The sequence below is a fragment of the Hippocampus comes genome, unplaced genomic scaffold (genome assembly GCF_001891065.2).
Source record: "Hippocampus comes isolate QL1 unplaced genomic scaffold, H_comes_QL1_v1.1 scaffold327, whole genome shotgun sequence".
NCBI classification, from domain to species: Eukaryota; Metazoa; Chordata; class Actinopteri; order Syngnathiformes; family Syngnathidae; genus Hippocampus; species Hippocampus comes.
Genome location: NW_017806221.1, coordinates 1,331,314 through 1,351,760, shown reverse-complemented (window position 1 = coordinate 1,351,760; position 20,447 = coordinate 1,331,314). Strand labels below are relative to the sequence as shown.

General features: G+C 39.3%; 1 protein-coding gene across 4 annotated transcripts in view; it reads left to right on the top strand.

Moving 5' to 3' along the window:
* Nucleotides 1–511: 511 nt before the first annotated feature.
* Nucleotides 512–20,447, top strand: part of spire1b (spire-type actin nucleation factor 1b) — a 28,047-nt gene continuing 8,111 nt past the window's right edge. Inside the window, exons 1-12 of one of the 4 annotated variants that reach the window (XM_019856218.1) lie at nucleotides 512–1,139; nucleotides 3,197–3,225; nucleotides 5,154–5,390; nucleotides 5,487–5,612; nucleotides 11,676–11,747; nucleotides 11,989–12,153; nucleotides 13,233–13,319; nucleotides 13,721–13,850; nucleotides 14,594–14,635; nucleotides 18,932–18,982; nucleotides 19,948–20,111; nucleotides 20,229–20,322. In XM_019856218.1, coding sequence (XP_019711777.1) covers nucleotides 815–1,139; nucleotides 3,197–3,225; nucleotides 5,154–5,390; nucleotides 5,487–5,612; nucleotides 11,676–11,747; nucleotides 11,989–12,153; nucleotides 13,233–13,319; nucleotides 13,721–13,850; nucleotides 14,594–14,635; nucleotides 18,932–18,982; nucleotides 19,948–20,111; nucleotides 20,229–20,322 — 1,522 coding nt within the window. In that variant the 5' untranslated portion in view covers nucleotides 512–814. The remainder of the gene's footprint in view (nucleotides 1,140–3,196; nucleotides 3,226–5,153; nucleotides 5,391–5,486; nucleotides 5,613–11,675; nucleotides 11,748–11,988; nucleotides 12,154–13,232; nucleotides 13,320–13,720; nucleotides 13,851–14,593; nucleotides 14,636–18,931; nucleotides 18,983–19,947; nucleotides 20,112–20,228; nucleotides 20,323–20,447) is intronic. The other 3 variants (XM_019856215.1, XM_019856216.1, XM_019856217.1) reach the window with 3 other exon arrangements.

The following is a 20,447-nucleotide window of genomic DNA, read 5'->3' as shown; positions in this document are numbered from 1 at the left end:
TTGGCCGGCGACCTGTCCAGGGTGTGCCCAGCCTTAAATGAGCTGGGATAGGCTCCATCTCACACCATGACTCTGGTAAGTTTAAGTGATATAGAAAATAGATTAAATGTGTCTTTATTTATCTATCTATGCCAAAAATGTATAGTAACAGGCAAAACAATAAAATGCTCTTCCAATACCTCGCAGAAGATACAGTTAACCTGTTGCCATTTCGAAGAATAACTTTATGTTGAACTAAATAAGATAACATTTTACACCGATTAAATACATTACATACATACAATACATACAGTAAATTGAGACATGCTCATCCTTATTTCAGTATTGTACATACACTTACATATATATTTTTTTTCTTTTACCTTTTTGGGTTTTTTTTGTGTGCCGTAAAATGTGTGCCTTGGCTTAATAATGGGGTAGGCAACAATACACTACAGCACTTTGAATGTGAGTGTTTTGCTGACTATGTTTGACAATGTAAGAAAAAACAAAAAAGCAAGGCTGGGAGAGGGAGGTCACGTGATAAGGAACTGAGCTTTCCAGGCAGTGATTTAAGTAACAACACACATGTATAGTTGCACACTGAGAGCAAAGTGAGGTGGGTGGTTTCAGCCGCACGCCGTCTTGTGACTCTGCATCAGAACCTTGAGCGATCAAATAGAGAAAAGCTACTCAGCGCGTCCAGACTGCTGCCGGTGATCCACAAGGAGGATGTGAGTAAGCATCAATGCCTCCTCCAGGTTAACTCTCGCCCATCGGCCTGGCCTCATCTCGCTACCGGGCCTCCTCCATCCATCGCTGAGAGAATGAAAGGATGGCCGAGCATGGGGGCGGGCTGCGTGGAGGACTGACGGATGCTGCGAGGCAGCTCGATGGGCCTCAACACCACGCCGCAATGACTTCCACGGAGGACCCGCGGTCGGATGAGCTTTCTTTAGAGGAGATACTCGGGCTTTACAGCCAGCCCATCAACGAAGAGCAGGCTTGGGCCGTATGTTACCAGTGCTGTGTGACGCTGTTGAAGGAACAGCGGAGGAGGAGATGCTCCGAGGCGGCGGCTACGGGGAGGATATCAGGACCCGGAGATGTTCAGATTGGAAAGGACGGATCGGTCAGATTGCACAAACAAAGCTGTGAAGGTACACATTTGATTTTAACTCAGTCGGCGTGCAGCTCGGGTCAATACTATAGCTATACTAGGGGTGTAGTTAAATCACCGGAAAAAATACAATTTAGCCATATCGTAATTGATACCCCAATTGCACTGGCATAAGTAGCACGTATTTAACTTGTCAGCGTTAATACAGCCATACAATTAACTTGAAGTGTCATGCTTATATCAGCATGACCATTGACAAAGGAGCGCGCAACCCGTCGCCCCCTCCACACCCTCAATCCCGTGGTTGTCTCTTTTTAAATGACTACCAAGTGTTCTTTGAATTACCACAGTGACTTTCTCCACATTTTCTTTTGCGCTAATATCACGTGTGAAGGATCATGAGGATTTCTGATCCTCTCAGCCTGTTGTGCCGCTTCGTATCAGATCACAATGTTCATTGCTCAAGAGGCTTTTGACTGGGGAAAGCATGTGATTAGGCTGGATGTCTGGGAACTGATCAGATTCTGGGCAAAGTGCTTTCAAGGAGAACACGTTTCACACCCTCACCCAAGTACCTCTCTCAGGGTGAGATTCGGATAATGAGCAGTCACAACGAAGCCCCTGCTGTTCAGTCTGTAATTAATTAGCTGTTTTAAGACACACATATTATACTACTTCATGGCATATCATCAAAATGTCACAAAAAGTGCAAAAACAGATTAGACACCTTACATCGTCATGTCGAACTGTAAATCTGACATTTAGTCTTTTCACCTATTGTCACAAACTGCATGTACAGGGCCTGTAGATGACTGACTTATTGGCTATTTATACACATTTTCTGCATTCACTGAAACTAAACACACAGATGCACACACAGACACACTTACGGGGAATTCACATACATCATGTACCTAAAGCAGTGTTTCCCAACCTATTAAACCAAGGTGCGTACTTCATATTGGAAAAAAAAAATCACAGCACCACTAAGCAAAACGATTACAAATAAGATTAATTACCTTCTTTCATCAAATGGAAGAGCATTGCATTGTTCTACCTATTACTATACGTGGTTGGCATGGATCAATGAAAACATTATTCATCGAGAGAACATCATTTTTCATCCAAATAAATTGACATTGGATAATTTATCATGGAGGGGCTGGGCTACAAGGTGGCCAGGGCTGGCCAAGGCCACCCCATGTCACTTTGTGGCTGCCCCCTGATAGTTGTGCACCCGTTTTCTGAAGCTGAGCCATGATTGATCGTTTCCTGAGCCCCGAGCAACCGTGATGTTATTTTCAGTCAACAGCAAGGGGCAAAATGGCAAAAACTGATTTTACTGCGAAACTAATATTCCACATACGCAATATTAATCAGAGTGCCGCGTTTAGACTAGTGGTGCTCCATAGAACATACTCCATCCATTTTCAACACTGCTTATCCTGAACAGGGTCGCTGGAAACTATCCCGATTAACTTCAGGCGGACTACTCCCTCAACAGTTCGCCAGTCAGTTGTAGGGCACATATCGAGACGAACAACCACTCACACAAACATTTACACTGTTACTGAGTGGGAATCGATCTCACACTGCCCACACACAAGTCAGGCGAGTGTACCATTACACCATCAGCAACTCTAGAACTTATTCTTGTCAAGAAATTTTGGGGGTTGACTTCCCCTTTAAGTGGACACTCATTTAAAGGATGAATTTGCTATGAATATCTTTTAATCATTTTTAAAAGTTTTTGATTGCCTCACTCACGCGATCACCACTGAGTGCTTTCTCATTTGTCTGTCTAGTAAAAATCACAACAACACATACACTTTTCTAAACATACACAGAGCATATCTGTCAAAATGAAGTGAAATAATTATGATGTAACAAAAAGTACACAAATACTGGATCACACACTGTTGTTGGCTCCGTCGCTAAAAGGGCAAATTTTTCACCAATTAAGTTATGTAACAAGGGTGAACTATAATACTGTATATTGGTTAAAATACAGTTTAAAGTTGGATTGAGTTTTCCATGTAAGATACGTTATTCAGTTATTGGCTGCTGATCAAGACATGTTTTCTTTTTACCCTCCAGGTAAATACCACCCAAGCACGCAGATAGAGGTGAGTAACTCACTTGTGTTTTAATTATTGCAAATGAGCATTACTTGCCGTTGTCTGAATTATTCTTTATTTTCTGGTTATTTTAAGCACAGTAGGTAGCTACAGGCAGGTCTTACCCCCCTTTAAAAAAGTAACTCACTTGTGTTTTAATTATTGCAAATGAGCATTACTTGCCGTTGTCTGAATTATTCTTTATTTTCTGGTTATTTTAAGCACAGTAGGTAGCTACAGGCAGGTCTTAGCCCCCTTTAAAACCTCAAATTTGGTCAAAATTGAAACTATAATATGACACAAAACATGGATTTCAGTTTGAAAGGACTCCTTTATAGAGATACATGCCATAAACAAAATGAATGCATTTGAAAAATATCCACTGTTTTATTTTGCCTGAGTTTAGATCATTTTTGAAGGCTCTATGCAAACCAATTTTACAAAAGATAAGAAAACCTTTATTTGTCCCACAATGGAGAAATTTGCATGGATATGGAATGCATGAAAATAGACATGGAAAAGGGCGAGGTTAAGAGGTACTGTTTTCGTTTTAATTTGTTGGTATTTTTGTGAGCAGTATTGCACAAAGAATATTGAACCAATTTAATTTTTGGGAGGTGTGGCACAAATTTGAATTTAAATGCAGATACAAAAGCACACTGAAATATAATTTTCTCAATTTGAGTCACATTGGACGCATTCTTTTTAGCCTCGAATGTAAGTTGGTTAGTCCCACCTCCTATGCATTCACATTAAAGGTCATTTATTGCCATTAACTGTCTTGTTCTTGTCAGGGTGATTGATGGCTATTGCTTGTAGAAATTGCTGCCTACCACCACGTGGTCAGCCAAGATTGGGTATAACTATTTTTTTCCAGTTAACGCTGAAATTGAGTTCTTTTCGGTTTACTCTATTTGTAGAGCTGTTTTCCAAAACGATGTAAATAATTAGAGGAACTTTTCATACTTCTGCTCTAATTCGTGTGGTCACCACCAAAAAAAAAAGGAAAAAAAGGAAAAAAAGTATTTTAAATTTCAACATAATATCGAACATCCTTTAAATCTTGCTTAGTTGACTACATGGACTCCAATTAGTTTTCAATCAACACCTTTTCTCTTTTTTTTAGGAAAGGCAACACATACCATACATTTTACTTAGTTGATTCACAGTTTACAACTGATGTATGTGTCAACAGAATATTCCAGATAGTCATGACAATTTTCAACCACTTAGTTTGGTTTCAAGTTTTTACAGAATGTCTTCTGGGGTCATTCAGACTTTTCATCACATTTCCTAGACTTACATTGACAGTGCATTGTTAATATGAAATGTTGCCATTTTTTTAATGTTTTGTATTTCAAATAGCAATTTTTATGATTCTGATGAAAATAATATGCACCAGATAGAGCTGGTGAGACATAATAGCTCAAAATAGGAATTTTTGTATTATGCTCATTTGAGCATACAATCATGTATGCTCAGATGAACAGTTGAGAGGAGGCCGTGGAGCCTATGCTGGACAGAAGCAGTAAAGCAAAAATAATTGCTGTGTTAAGCAGCCCGTATTTCAGCCTTTTTTGTTTACTTCATTTTAGAGACAAAACACGCTGTAATTTCAGTCAATCTCTTATTTGTGATCATGACTGCAGCAGCAGCTGCTGCAAATTTCCTTTGGTGACCACGTTTGCGTGGTCTTCTTCTTCTTAAAAAAAAAAAAAAAAAATTAAACAATTTTTATGAAAATATGCCCAAACTTAAAGTTTTGAGACTATAGCAAAATGAATAATTTAAGTGACTAAATATAGCTTTTTGAGGGCATCAATCCTTTGACTCATCCAAAGACACTCATCCAGTTACACTATAGTCCAGTTTGAATGAAATGGACACCAACATTCTGTTACGATTTAAAGTGTATTTTGTTTTATGCGCACATGCAGGTGATAGAGTCTCTGGGCATCATGATCTACAAGGCTCTGGACTATGGACTGAAAGAGAATGAAGAGAGGGAGCTCAGTCCTCCACTAGAGCAGCTCATTGACATGATGACCAACATAGCGGAGGTCGAAAGGGACGTCTGCCCTGATGAAGGCTATGAAGCAACTGAGGAAGAAGATGAGGCAGATGACGACCCTGACAGCATTTCTAGTGTTCATGGCTACAGAGGTATCCTCAAGGTACTGTACGTAGATTTGGCTGCCATATTTATTATATTTGGGGTGTGAAAACCTATTTGAAAATCACACTTTTTTTTTTAACCTATTTTCTTGTAGCTGTGCACGGATCACCTACCCAGTCAGTCGGACGCTCCTAGTCACTACCAGGCAGTTTGTCGGGCTTTGTACACAGAGACCAGAGAATTACGGACTTTCTTGGACAAGATCAAAAGTGCCAAAGAGGTGAGTCGTCATTTTTATTTAGTGTTATTCCCTTTATGGTTATGGGTGTGGAGAAGTCCAGACCCTTCACATGAATCTTTACAAAGGAATGGTAACTGACCTTTAATTTAGCTATGAATGACTGAGTGATGCTAAAGATTTAGTGGTGTAGGCTTTCAGTCCATGCCCCATGGGTGCTTAGGACAACAGCCTCATTCTGAAGCCATTTGTGCACGTGGTGAAGGCTTTATAACTAGGGGCTCTATGTTTGTAGGCACAGCACGTGGAAATGCTGTCATATGTCTTATAACGTCACAGGACGTGTACTTGTTCAGCCAGCATGGAATCGATTCCCACTCTGTGATGGAAGGTGCCAATTTAGTTGAACTGGTTCCCTGTCTATACAACACTTGGGCTTGATTGGTAGAGTCCCAGTTGCACGCTACCTTTTGCTCAAAGTCAACTGGGATAGCTTCCTTGAACAGGACACACACAGACGAAAATGGACGCCTCGTCATATTAATGACGGTCTCACAATGGTTTTACAAATATCAAACTACAATTATGGTAATCAACATTGTTTGAATTATACGGGATATATTGGCTCTCCTCAGATTGTGTGGGTTTACCCTGAATGAAATATCAATATGGGAGTAAAATACAGGATTTTTTTTAAACATCTTCTGTTTCAGTCAAAAACCATGACATAGAAGAAGGCTCAAACAGGAGCATGAAATAGGCATGCAAATTACAGAGGTTCATAGAAATGTGGAGAGAACATCAGCTGATACTTGAAGGCATCCCTGGTAATGCCCGTGGCTAAATAAATAAATGGGCTCATCACGGCACATACTTTTATGAGTCATATTCTGATATGATACCGCATACTCTTGATAATACAGCACATCTTTACCTAATTCACGAATGACTGTTCACTTGGTTTGGACCAAGCCCCTTCCTTGCACTCCACCCCATACAAGTGTAAAAACAAGAACCTTCTTGCTTTGATTTTGAAAGTACTTACAATATAATACTGTACAATACAGTGTATATTTTTACTCAAATTTACCCAATTAAAGGTGTCTGCAACCCCTTTTAAGTAAAATGTATGGAAAATGTCACCCAACAAACAATGACGGGATAAAGTCTTCATACATTTGTAACTCTTTTTGATAAACTGTTTGTTAGAAATGTCAAAATGCTTCAAGTGTGGGGGTCTGTGGACATTAAAAAAAATACAAATGACCAGCGATCAAAAGCAGTGTAACAAAAAGTGATTCCAACAGTCCGAACAGTCTGAGGGAGCAGTGCAGAGTGTGGTGCTGCTGAGACACGCGCTTTAGCTGACAGGCCGAAATGGGCCGCAATAAAGACAAAGTAACATGTCCTACATAGATGACAGTAGCTGACATGGTGACACTCAGACAATACTGCCGACTCCCACTGACTTTCCAAACCAATGTTCAGACAAGCGCCGTTACGAATAGCTTTGGTGCTCCGCGACGGGAGTCACTACCATAAAATCTTTATTCAACGTTTCACACCAGTTATAAGGAATAAGAAAATGTACATCCTTCTTCATAAAATATTTACAACTTTTTCACACACAGATAGACACAACATTGACAAAATTGTTATTTGTTCAAAGTATTTCAAATTACTCTTTATAGGCAACTTACTTGATGTAATCATACGACTTCGCTGCTTTCTACTTGATGACATGACAACAATAGTGGACAAACCATAAATTGGTTGAACACAGGATTATTTCATCAATGCATTTTAATTCTCCCCTCACTCACTGTTTTATGTTGTTGCGATGAACACGCAACATAATGTATTTTCGACTGTTCATTCACCTTTTAATATCACGTGAAGGCTTTTCTTCTTGGGCAGCAGTGGTTTGGAATAAATGTTTCCTGTTGGTAGGTGCATGGCGACGTGTGTGTGTGTGTGTGTGTGTGTGTGTGTGTGTGTGTGTGTGTGTGTGTGTGTGTCCGCCTCAGGGTTCCGTCCTGCTATGTGCTTCTAAAACTGTCCTTTCAGTGTGCATAATGGTTGTGAATGAATAGAGGGAATTTGGTTGGTTACATAACTGTTCAAAAGAAAAGGGAGGACAGAGGGGGTTCTTCTTAATGGTGGGGGGGAAAAACATGTTAAAAAAAAAAAAAAAAGAAAACTGAATGAATGAACGTCACTAAGGGATGGCGTAAGCTATTTTACCATAGCAATTTTCTGTATTTGTATGTAATTTAGATGCCAATAATCACTTTATTTATTCCAATGGCCTTATTCATTACATACTGTATAAATTAAACAGCATCAGTCATCACTGTTCAAAATAAAATATATATATTTTCTTGTGTCACCACTCAACTAAGGTTGGGTGCAATCAATTCCACTGGACATTATTTACATTACAATCAATGTGCATACATTTTGTATGTTCCTTTAATTTTGAAACACAAACTGAACATGACAGAAAATATACTCAAAAAATGTCATTGAATTTACTGAATTTTATTTCAAGCGGTTACATTGGGGGGAAAAATCATCTGGATCAAGATACGTTTTTAAATAGACGACAACAAAATGTATCTTGATCCAGATGATTCTATTTTGTGCAACCAGTGGCATGATTTTTTTTTCCACTGTATGCATTTGTAAAAAAAAAAAAGTCAATTAAAAAATCTATTTTACCTGTTTAATATGATTTTTTTCCAACTGAACTCCATGAGCATCTGCACATGAGGGCTACAAGATGAGTAGGAGTTTCACTTCACATTGGCACACTGAAAAGAATGGTGTGTTGAATTTACTCAATTTTATTTTGCCAAGTGGCTGCACACAATAGAATCATCTGGATTTAGACACATTTTAAGTAGATGTAAAGTCTACTAAAAAATGTATCTGGATCCAGATTATTTTATTTTATGCAATCACTTGATGAAAAGTAATTGATTAAATCCAACACACCATTTTTTTCACTACAGTTACGGTGACTATTTTAAGCTTTTCATGTTGCAAGAGCACCATTCTGTTCAAATTCAATTTATTGCATTTTGAAAACTAACAAACCAAGATAAAATATATATGCTCATTATTTATGTTCCAAATTCACCAGGAGCCACAGCACAGGGGGAAAAAAAGAGCACCTTGAATGGAGCCACGAATTGAAATGCGCAAGAAGAAAAATGCCCTGGCAGGAATTATCTCGCCTAAAGCTCCATGGAAGGAATCTATCAGTCTGTCTGTCTGTTGGAGGCCTAAAACATTTGCACTGTGCTGTTGTCTTAATTTAGCACATCAAAGCGAAACATCCGATCTAATAAGCACTGACCGCATATAGTGACGATGAAGTCAAAGGTCTTGGCTGAGACATCAGTCCAAAAATGTTTACGCTGAGGAAATATGAAAAGCTTATGCACAGATGGGAAAAGTGTGTGACAGTGCTGGGGGACTATGTTGAAAAAAAAAAAGAGTAAGCTTCTATCTGTATCAGAAGTCCTTATTCCGAAAAAGTCCTCTTATAGTTTACTGAATGACCCTCGTATATCCGCTGTTTCGCATTTAACCTACTGTAACCTCTTACTGGTGTTTAAGTGATTACACGTGGATGCCGACATGATTGTGTGGACATGTCAGTTGAGAGAGAATGTGCATTACTTATTAGGTAATACAGTATATACATACATCTATATGAGGGAGATCAGCTGTGAATCACCCTCCCCCACACAGCATTGCCTTATCTGAATGGCAGCCTTTATCCATTAACCTCTGTTTTCTCTTTTAATGTCTCCCACAGCCATTTGCAGAAAACAAGCTGGTATGAAGGATAAACATACAGTATACCTGTATGTATATATTTATATATAATTTGAAAACAATCCCAATAACAGTTGGTCAACATACCCCTACGATCAAAAATTGTCTTATAATTAAAACACAGTTTTCTTGTCTTGCTGAAATCAGTTTTCAGGGCCGATTAAAAATGTCCCTCTTGAATTCTGCACTCAGTAATCAATTGCTTTTCTAAGTTGGAGAAAATGAATACTTGGAATTTGACCATGAGTTTAATTAATCCGCACAATCATCAAAGCGTAATAGAGATTCTGCTTCCACGGCTATTAGTTTTACATAGTTAGCTGGTTGCCCCAAACGACTTGTAAACCCTTCAACATTACCACATAGCAATGGATGACGGTTGTCATGCATGTATTAATGTAGCAAAATGCATGTGACTGTGCGAGTGATGTTACATAAGAAACACATGGCAGACCTTATATGCCAGTCACGACAGCTGGCCGTATGCAGGATGATAGTGAATCGGGATTTCTCTTTTCAATGGAGATCCTGTTGCTGTCTGCACAGTCTTGTGATTGTTCCAAATTTCGGTATGACCAGTCCAAGAATTAAATCGGGCATAGTATTAAAACCAGCACTATTAAACAGGGAATTTTTTTTTAAGTAGGTTACGGTACAGTGTTTGGACAATAGGATCCCGCAATTTCCAACCTGTACCTTCCTCCTTTTAAACACATCGCTGGGCAATCAGTCGCAGTAGTTCTCCTGGTATGATCATTATTAAGTGTGGAGCAAAACACAGAGGGCCCTATTTTTATGGCCAGCACAAGTCTAGCACAAAGCGCATGGGTGGATTTTTCTTTCTTTTGGAGTTTTTGCAGATGCGTGCAGTAAAAAACGGGCATTTGCGCCATTGTGGGTATGAACGCAGCTGACTTGATCCCAGACTCCCATTCATTTAAATTCAGCACAAGAGATGTACACGGTTTACATGGCGGGAGCACAAACTTTCTCGCTGGAGGCCATGCAGGAGATCGATGCATGCAAAGTACGATTATGAGGAACTGCAAGAATATCTCCACTTAGAAGAGATATAATGTTGGCAGGAGGCGATCAAAAATCACAGCTTTGAAGTGGGCACCCGGAGACCACTTATGCCCCAATCATTCGTGTCCGTTTGTGACGATGTTTTCACTTTCATTCCCAGTCTGGATGGGAGAATCCGTGTAGTTCACAAATCCAAGCGTATAAAAAGGTCCTACACACTAATGGGAGAGTGTGGCCCAATGTGAGCCTACTTTTCTTTTTTTCCCCCCGTTGTTTTGTGCCACTTCTCGTGTTGTTTATCCGCTGTCAAGTTACACACTGTCGTGTTGCTGTGATGTCACGCTACCTATGTAGCTGACGGCTAAAGTATCACCATCCATGCTACTCCAACGCTTTGAAATGGACATCATACTGATAATCTTTCAGTATTGTGACAATCTGAACAAAACTGAACCGCTAGTTTTGTTTTGTTATACTGACTGGTCCCTCAAGCCACATTCCCAATATTCCACTTAACCGACAAAACTTTCTACTTCCACACTTTACCTATCATACCACTGTGTTTAGTCCCATAATGCAGTGTTTTTCAAACTTTTTTGAGCCAAGGCAAACTTCTTTCATTGAAAAAATCTCGTGGCACACCACTAGCTGAAAATGTGAAAAACACGCTTATTTTAACAATTTACGTGTTATATTGTTACTATAACCGTTTTTAACATTGAAGAATGACGTTATAACAGCTTGAATTGGAATCAAATGAACACAAAGAAAAAAGTATTTTATAATCTTTCATATTTATTATTTCACTGTCCTGCATTCATGCGGCACAAATTCGCTTGTCTCTAGTGGTCGAAACACAAGGCAATTGGCTAGTTGTTGCTGCTCCCTAGCGGTATGGGAGTGTACTACACAATTACTTTCTGGGCGATAGACCACAAAGGCATACTAATTGGATATTTTCCCGCGGCACAGCTGACAATGTCTCGTGGCACACCGACAGTGTTTGAAAAACACTGCCATAATGTATATTGTCAGAAAGCGGTACAATGGAGATCTGTTGTTCTCCTCCCTTCCTTACAAAACAGAAGAGAGGTCTTGTCAGTTAGTTGGGAATTGCAACTTACCTGTATATCAAATCTTCACTCTGTATAATACAAGTACCGTATAACAAGGTAGATTTAGAATCCACTAACTCTTTTTAGTTTAAGTCAGCCTTCTCTTTTCTCATAACAGAATCTTCGTAAGATGGAAGAGTCACCAGAAGATCCCAAAGGAGACCTGAATGACTTACAAAATGCTGACTGGGTAACATACAAACTATCACTGATCTCAACTGATTAATTGTGCATACCTCAACTCCATTATTATTTTTAATGAAACTCAAACCTGTCTTAATCAATGCATTTATAACTTCATTTATACTCCACAACCTTATTTAACTGGGTGAAAGCATCATCCAGATTGTACACAAAAAAATACATCTTTCAAAGTCTGGTAATGTGTTTGTTGTGCCTCCCTGCTTCCGATGCCCTTTACTTCCTGTCAGGCTCGATTCTGGGTTCAGGTGATGAGAGACCTTCGAGAAGGAGTCAAGCTGAAAAAGGTGCAAGAGCGTCAGTACAACCCACTGCCCACTGAGTACCAGCTTACTCCTTACGAAATGCTCATGGATGATATCAGGTCCAAACGCTACAAATTGCGCAAAGTCATGGTGAGTGTCTTCATATGGACGACACAATCATATAATAATGTACTGGCCATCTTAATTTTTTACGTAAATTATTCTATTTTTTTACTTGTTTGGATAATCTGGAGGAATCGTTCCAGCCTTGGACTATTTTCAGTTGTACATCATTACCATACTACTTACTAAATGTGGTGGAAGTAAGAATGTTTTATCTCTACGCCAAGGATGGTCAACTTAAAGGGTAACTCACCTCACTACCAGACTCTTGCTCCACCCGTCACTAACATTTAAATAAGGTGCTCAAAAAGGGGCATTGCCTGGAGGAGCATTGGCCTTGCGATGGGGGAGAGGTAATCAAATGTTATGCTAATACATCGCTAACCTGGAAATCTTTGTAAAGGTATTTGCAAACGCTACTATTCTAACTCCAACTCGCGACAAAGGCGTGTACGAAACTCAGACTCTTATATACCCCATAGTGGCAGAGTGACTATGTCAAGATTCCGCAAGTGACCTCAGGATTCTTTTCTAGTCCAATCAGAGGACAGAAAGCTAAATTCACAGGCAAAACAGTGTTTAACCTAAAGGTGTCTCTTCATAGTTCAATAATTCAACAAACATGTACTAAAATGTCAAAATAATGATCATAATGACATGTAGACAGTATTAGTAGATACGCATTTAGCCAATTTATCAGAAGAAACAAAAATGTTCATTTGGTGGTGAGTACCAATTTACCAAAATGTGAGCTGGAGATGCTTGTAATCAAATTCAGTGTCTGAAAAACTCTTTTTAACCCGCTGTCCTCAGGACTCAGCACCAAGCCCGGTTACAAAAAATCTTTCAGGGTATGTTGGCCCCCACCGATAGTGGCTGAATCAATGCCCATGTTGAAGGGGAATCATTTTGTGATCGCGGGGGACCGCCAATAGTAGATGGCATCTTGAATTTTCTTGTTCAAGTGGTATAAGTTTGCAATGGATCAATTTGTGATTGGGAAACCTACGCAGCACAACTGCAATAATGTCTATTGTTTCAACTCTTTTTCGAATGAATTTAAGATATGGATCAGTGTTGGTTTTCACGTTTGTGTATTGTTTCAGGTGAACGGAGATATCCCGCCCAGGCTTAAGAAGAGTGCTCATGAAGTCATATTGGAATTCATTCGTTCCAGACCACCCCTTAACCCCGTAAGTGGAACAAAATTCTTATGCCCTCTAATAACAATGAATCCCAGTGCAGCGAGCTTGTGATATTGTTTGTAAGATAAAGACCATTGGCAAAATTGGGGGATGTCTGGTTGGATACATTGTGGTCGCATACATGATCAATAATTTAATCCATCTGTCCATTATCCGAGCCACTTTCCATCACGAGGGTCGGGGGCATGCTGGGGCCTATGCCAGTTATCATTTGGGAGGAGGTGGGGTACACCCTGAACTGGTTGCCAGCCAATCACAGGGCAGACCAAAAATCTCTAGTTCTAAAATACATTTTGCATACTTTGTGACTGAGGAAAGACAATTCTGTGGTTCACCCTTTAGCATCCCAATGTATTTGTTTTTCTGTCAATCACCACTTTTTTTGGAAGGTGTCTGCACGTAAACTGAAACCACCAACTCAGCCTCCTCCCACCCTGCATGAGAGGATCTTAGAGGAAATTAAATCTGAGAGGAAACTTCGACCCGTGACTCCAGACATGGTCCGCAGGGGACGGATGGGTAAGACCCTCAACACCTCAAAAAATCGACATCGCAATGTCGTGATTCATTATCTCTTTTGACTCAGTATTAATACACCAGTGCATGTGTGACCTCAAGGAACATTTTTTTTTTGTTGTTGCACTAGGAATGCATTTGTGCATCCACTACAGTAGGTGGCAGTAGCGCTTTCACTGTCAGCGAGTGTGCGAGTATTAGCTCCTCTGCAGAGGTGTACTTCAACCAATTTGTTAGACAAATGAGTTATCGTTGGTGGGTGCAAATTATTTTCTTCATCCTGGGGTGGTGTAACAAAAACTTGACATACTAACTGTAGGAATGACCTAAATTTATTAGGAGTACTTATTAAGAGTTAGCTCTCAAATAACAAAACTGTTGTGTTACACACAAAGATTTCAATCTCTGCTCTTCTCTTTGCTAATGCCGTTGAAACCATAATATTTGTGCTGCAGCTATCACCTTTTATTGCGTTTCGAACTATACAGCTTACAATATAGCGACAGTCAAATTGTAATACTGTAATACATAAGTGCAATGTAAATTACAGTCCACTCTTTGCTGCTAATTGCTTGTGGGTTGTAAAGGTCCAAGTTTCTTCCCACACTTGAAACTCCGGAACAAGCATGCTAACTTTCAGAATGTCTTTCTACATGCACTATAAGTATATGACTTAAAATAACACTCTGCCTCAAATAACCACCTAATCAATGTGACTGTCCCATGCCATGCATTTCTCGTTGCAGTAATTCGGCCACTTAGCATGTCTTTCAGTTTTGATGCGTCAGGTAACTAACGTTCCTCCTGCTGCTTCGCTGTCTTTTATTTATTTAATTATCTCTTCTCACTCGCTATGGCTGGTCATCCTTTTCATCGCGCACGCACACACACACTCACGCGCGCACACGAACACACACACGCACACACACACACACACACACACACACACACTGCATTCATATTTCATGCTTATTAAGGTTGGCTGATTTGTGTGGTTATACAATGTGTTGATGTGGGACACTGTTCAGCAGGAGTGAGTATAGATGGGTGATATTTAAAAAAAAAAATGCTGTTGAACAATTACCGAAACATTTATTAAGTCAAAGGCAAAAATGTAATTATTTTAAGAAAAGTGAATTGGCAGGCACTATTGCATTCAAATGAACAATTCATTACCCAAAAAGGTTTTTTTCTCCTTCAGCTTGCATTCAACCTTTTATTTGCCTTGATGTAGTCACATATTGTTTCAAACCACAATCTTTATTCAAAACTCTAAGGTTAAACACAAATTTGTTCTGTTAAGCTGTTTCCAAAAGAAGTACAGAAATGTTATTGTGTAAAAGTTGTAACTGTAAAATGTAAAATCATTCTCGCCATTAAAGTTAATGTCCGACTGGACAGCCAGCACCTCACTACTTTTGAGTTACCATGAAAGCCAGTGGTTAATTTATAGACTTGTTTTAAATGCATTGGCTTAGCTCAGTGGTGTCCAAACTACGGCTCGGGGTCTATCTGCGACCCGTCATCAATTTTCAGCGCCCGTGACATGACAAAAAACAAACAAACAAACAAACAAAACAAAACAACTAAAGATGACATCTGACACAAGCCACAAGGTTAGTTAAAAAAGCTGAAGGTGGGCAAGAGTGACTAGGGAGGGTGTCAGAAAAATTGGTGCCATTACGAGTAATGCATTTGTTTATATACTGTAGGACTTTTCTCTCTATATTCAAAGATACAAATAAACCATTTATGTTTAAAAGAATAACACAAATTGTGTTATTCTATTGTCAAAACACTGTAGTGAATAAAGATAATTCAATTTTAGAGGCACATATAGTTTCTTCCACTTTGTGCTCTATGTAAATAATCCCCAAGTAATTGTCTGAAAAATGGTCACTTTACGACTATTTGTTCTTTTTATGGTTATGAATGTGGAGATGGGATTCGGCTGCTGTTCAGTGCAGAGCTCGATCCACTCTGAGATAGACAACTGTTGGCCACCCCAAAATCCTCAACTATTTGTCTTTACACCTTTAAGAGAAAGCTGATTAAATTAACTACACAATACAAACAATATATAATTGCTTTCTTGACTGACCTTAGCGTGTTGAAGTGGAAGAATTTTAAAGTGGCCCTTTCAACCTTTTTCTACATGCAGCTCTCAAACGAAAATGTTTGGACACCCGTGTCTTAGCCTGTTGTTATGTGAGGAAGACTTTTTCTTCTTTTTAAATGTCCCCTTGTCTGACTGTGCCCGACTGCATACAAGTTGCCTTCCTGGTGCTTCTGGTCTTTTTTTCTTTTCAAGGAATTGAGTGCTACAGGGGGAAAAAAAGCACCTCTGCCAACTTGGCATCTTTAGGAATCATTATCGTTGTGCATTGTACAAAAGGGTCTTTCATGTTTCCTGATGACCTTGAAGAATTCAATCCATGTGCCGATGGAGCACAATGTGCAGTAGGACACGTGAGCCTTTTGGTCACTTGATTCATTTTCTCACATGGGCTACTGGATAAACATTTACTTTAACCAGCCAATGAAATAAATATGATCGAGATGTGTGTCAATGAGGCATCAAATCTGAATAATGCTCAGCCCCAGATTCCTCTTACTGAAGCCAGTGTCTCTCATCTCATCACAGCATAAGCTTTATTATCATGCTGAATCATTCATGCTGTGGGATTATCCTGTATGTGTGCTCCTCCAGTTGCACTTGTGGCCCTATTTTGTTCTTTCTTGGTGTATAATTGGCAATAGCTAAGCAATGTTTTCATTTTTTGTTTTTTTTTATGTACAGTGTTGAAATGAATCAATCCAGGCATCAGAAAATTGGAATTCAATGCTCAGGGGTAGAGCTACATGTTGAAATGAATCAATCCAGGCATCAGAAAATTGGTAGGGGTAGGGCTCAGGGGGTAGAGCTACGTGGTGGCCAGGGGTGGCCAAGTTGTCACTCTCTGACCATCCTCATGGCCACCCCACACCCAGGGGAACATTTTGAAATCTGTGCTTTTTCCTCCCATTTTCACCTGGATGCAGCATTTTTAGACCACTTAATACTTTGCAACAAGTTGTTTATAGTAACTGTTTATTCACTCCCAAATAATTAAATACCAGTATTCAATTAAAAAAAAATAAACAAACAAATCACGATTTGAATACAGACTATAAAAGAATCTTCTACCATTCAGTTTCATGGTTTAATGAAATAAAATGTACACATACACCAATCTTGCCCAACACACTCATAATACAAGCGGGAACAAACCCGTTCAAGTAAAAATCAACATCTACAATCGTGGAGAGTTAAGAGAATTGTTTACCATTGTGCTTTTTTATGCGCGAATTTTATTTCATGTAACCCTGACTGTGGATGTTAATACCTCTGCACTGTGAAGTCGACGTGCTAACCACTACCAGTATTCAATTTAAAAAAAAATATATATATATCGATTTGAATACAGACTATAAAAGAATCTCCTACCATTCAGTTTCATGGTTTAATGAAATAAAATGCTCACATACACCAATCTTGCCCAACACACTCATACTGTAATACAAGCGGGAACAAACCCGTGCAAGTAAAAATCAACACCTACAATCGTGGAGTGTTAAAAGAATTGTTTACCATTGTGCTTTTTTATGCGGGAATTTTATTTCATGTAACCCTGACTGTGGATGTTAAGCGAAAGAATGATGCATGCACTCTCACATTCTTTATCGGCCTAGCCTGCCAAGTCCCTGTGCGTTTCCTGTACAGTAGATGGAGGTATGCACCAAAGAGATGGAATCCACCAGAAAATTAAAAGAAGAGGAATCACGCACGGTTAGCTCTAGCCAATGGCCACCGTTCACTGAGGTGTTGTGTTACCCTGGCCACAGCACTGAAAAAAATTATTTGAATTTGATAAATGTATTGGTTTGGGCTTTGGAGAGCGTTTACATATTTTTTACATGTTAATATGACCAACTATACAAATACACTTCTCAGATCTTTGATAAATCACTTTGAAGGGAAATGCCACATTTACAAAACTGACAAGTCCTATTAGAAAATGATGTGTTGTCCTTGAATCGTATCCCACCCCTAATATTGAAATACGTACCAAATTGTGTTTTATTGGAGAGATGAATAACCTACTGGACAGTATATGCATTAAATATACATTAATTTTATTATTATCAATTGTCTTACATCAGACTAATTTGAATTTGATAAATGTATTGGTTTGGGCTTTGGAGAGCGTTTACATATTTTTTACATGTTAATATGACCAACGTTACAAATACACTTCTCAGATCTTTGATAAATCACTTTGAAGGGAAATGCCACATTTACAAACCTGACAAGTCCTATTAGAAAATGATGTGTTGTCCTTGAAATACATTAGTTTTATTATTATCAATTGTCTTACATCAGACGAAACTCTCTATCAGTTTCATATAATTGACAACATGAAATTTCGATAAATAGACGCATCATGACTTTTTGCACCATGACCGATTGAACCAATCACAAGTAAAAGAGAAAATAATGCTCATAAAGTAGATGAGAATGGCTTCTTCATGATTGAGAAGCTGGAAAAGAAACACGACACTGAAACCATAATTGCACCCAATGAGCACAGAGACACCACCTGAGTATGTTACAAAACACCACAACCTTCATTAGTCCATTTGCTACACTGCCAAAACCATTAATCCATCCATCCACTTTCTACCACTTCTCCTGTTCGGGCCCACAGGGTAGCCTGTCGAAGCTGACTTTGGGCGAGTGGCAGGGTGCATCCCGGACTGGTTGTGCTGCTAATACCACCACTTGATATTTCCAAACTAAAAAGGACCAAAATGACTATATGGTTAAACGGAGGATTTGGGCGATCATGCAGAGCCCTGTTGTAGGGTCTAATAAGGTAGAATCTAGAAAAGGGGATGCTCTGTACGACACAATCACAGAGTAAATTTATGCATTAAAAAAAAAAAAATCACACTTTATTCCATTCTTGCATTGCTTAAATGAGATTAGACGTGTGAAATTAGCCGTGTGTAGCTTTCCTAATGGAGGAGGTATTCCCTTCTAGGTTTTGGCAAAACTCGCAGTATGCCACAGGACTTGTTCCGTACAGGACTAGGTAAAGTATGAGCCACGTTGGTTTGAAGATTTTTTTTTCCCCCCCAACCCTAACCCAATGGCCTTGTTTGTCCACCTGACTGGCTGTTAACTAATGTTATCTGATCAATTACTGTGTTAAAAGTGGTAGTTAAGTGCATTTTGATGTCTCAATATTCAATCCGATTTTGAATCCAGCAGCGCAAAAATACCCCCTTGAGATGATGGATGCCATTTTCCCCTTAAATAGGAGAAATATTATCATCTGTGGCTTTTCATTACTCACTGACTTCCACCTTCCTTCTCAATCCTTGTTGCAAATTGTTGTTGTTGCTCTTATTTTTTGCAACAGTTTCACAGTCCATGGAACCTGAATTACTGTAGTCAGAACAAACTGTCTCCATCCGTCCACCCATCCATATGTTATCCAACTTGTTCTCATTAGTGTCACTGGAATGCTGGAGTCTGTCCCAGCAGACTCCAGGTGAGACGCGAAGTTACATTTTGGAGCTGTCACCATCCAACTGCAAGCTGTGTCTCAACTTTAAGTTATATACAGTTTTACAAGGCCAAATCAGCATTTATTCATCAATGGCCTTGTACTTTTGGATTTCATCTCTTCTGAAATAGTGGAGGAAAGTCTGGAGCCCAGAGTCTGAGTACTTCATGAAAGATGCCTCCGCTCTGTGTAATAACACCAGCTTCATTCAATCCCTTGCGCTTTGACCCACCTAATTCACCCATCCATCCCCTCTCTGACCTCACAAGGATCTCCAAATATTGTCTTATATTCTCAGGATTCTTGCATGGTTTGACTTTACTGTCATTCAAATGAACTGCGATGAAATTATTATTTAAAGCCAACCAGAATAGATCTGGAATCACAAAAAGAATGGATGCAAGAAATCCCAAGAGAAAATGTTTTGAGATCCAGCGCTTTTTGTCTGGTTATTTTAGTGACAGTCCTTTGTGTGTGACTCTATGCAGATGAATTTAGTCCGTACATGGGCAGGAGGACGTCCAGCACTCTGTCCTTGACTATTGAACCGGCATCTCCCAAAGCAGAACCCTACGGCTCTCAGTCTGTACCCCAGAGGAAGAAGCTTTTGAAGGCTCCCAGCCTTGCCGAACTCAACACATCTGATTCTGATGTCAGTGGGGGGGTTGTGATTTTTTTTTCTGTGTGTGACAAATTTGATTACAAAACTCATCAGTCTGTTGTGCAAATTGTTATAGTGTGTTTTTGTGGATTCCATATATTTATTCAGGATGAGTTTTTAGGGCACAGATCAGCCAGCACTTCGAGTGTTGCAACATCTCTCATGGATGACACATCTCCAGAGTCAGCACTGGGAAAAAAGAGTGAGTTCTGAATTAATATTCACCTCATAAATCATACTCCTGTGGCATGTTTATAATGCTTATTGGGTCTTTACCACAGCAAATAGAAAGTCTTTCAAATAACTATATTCATGAACACCAAGTTA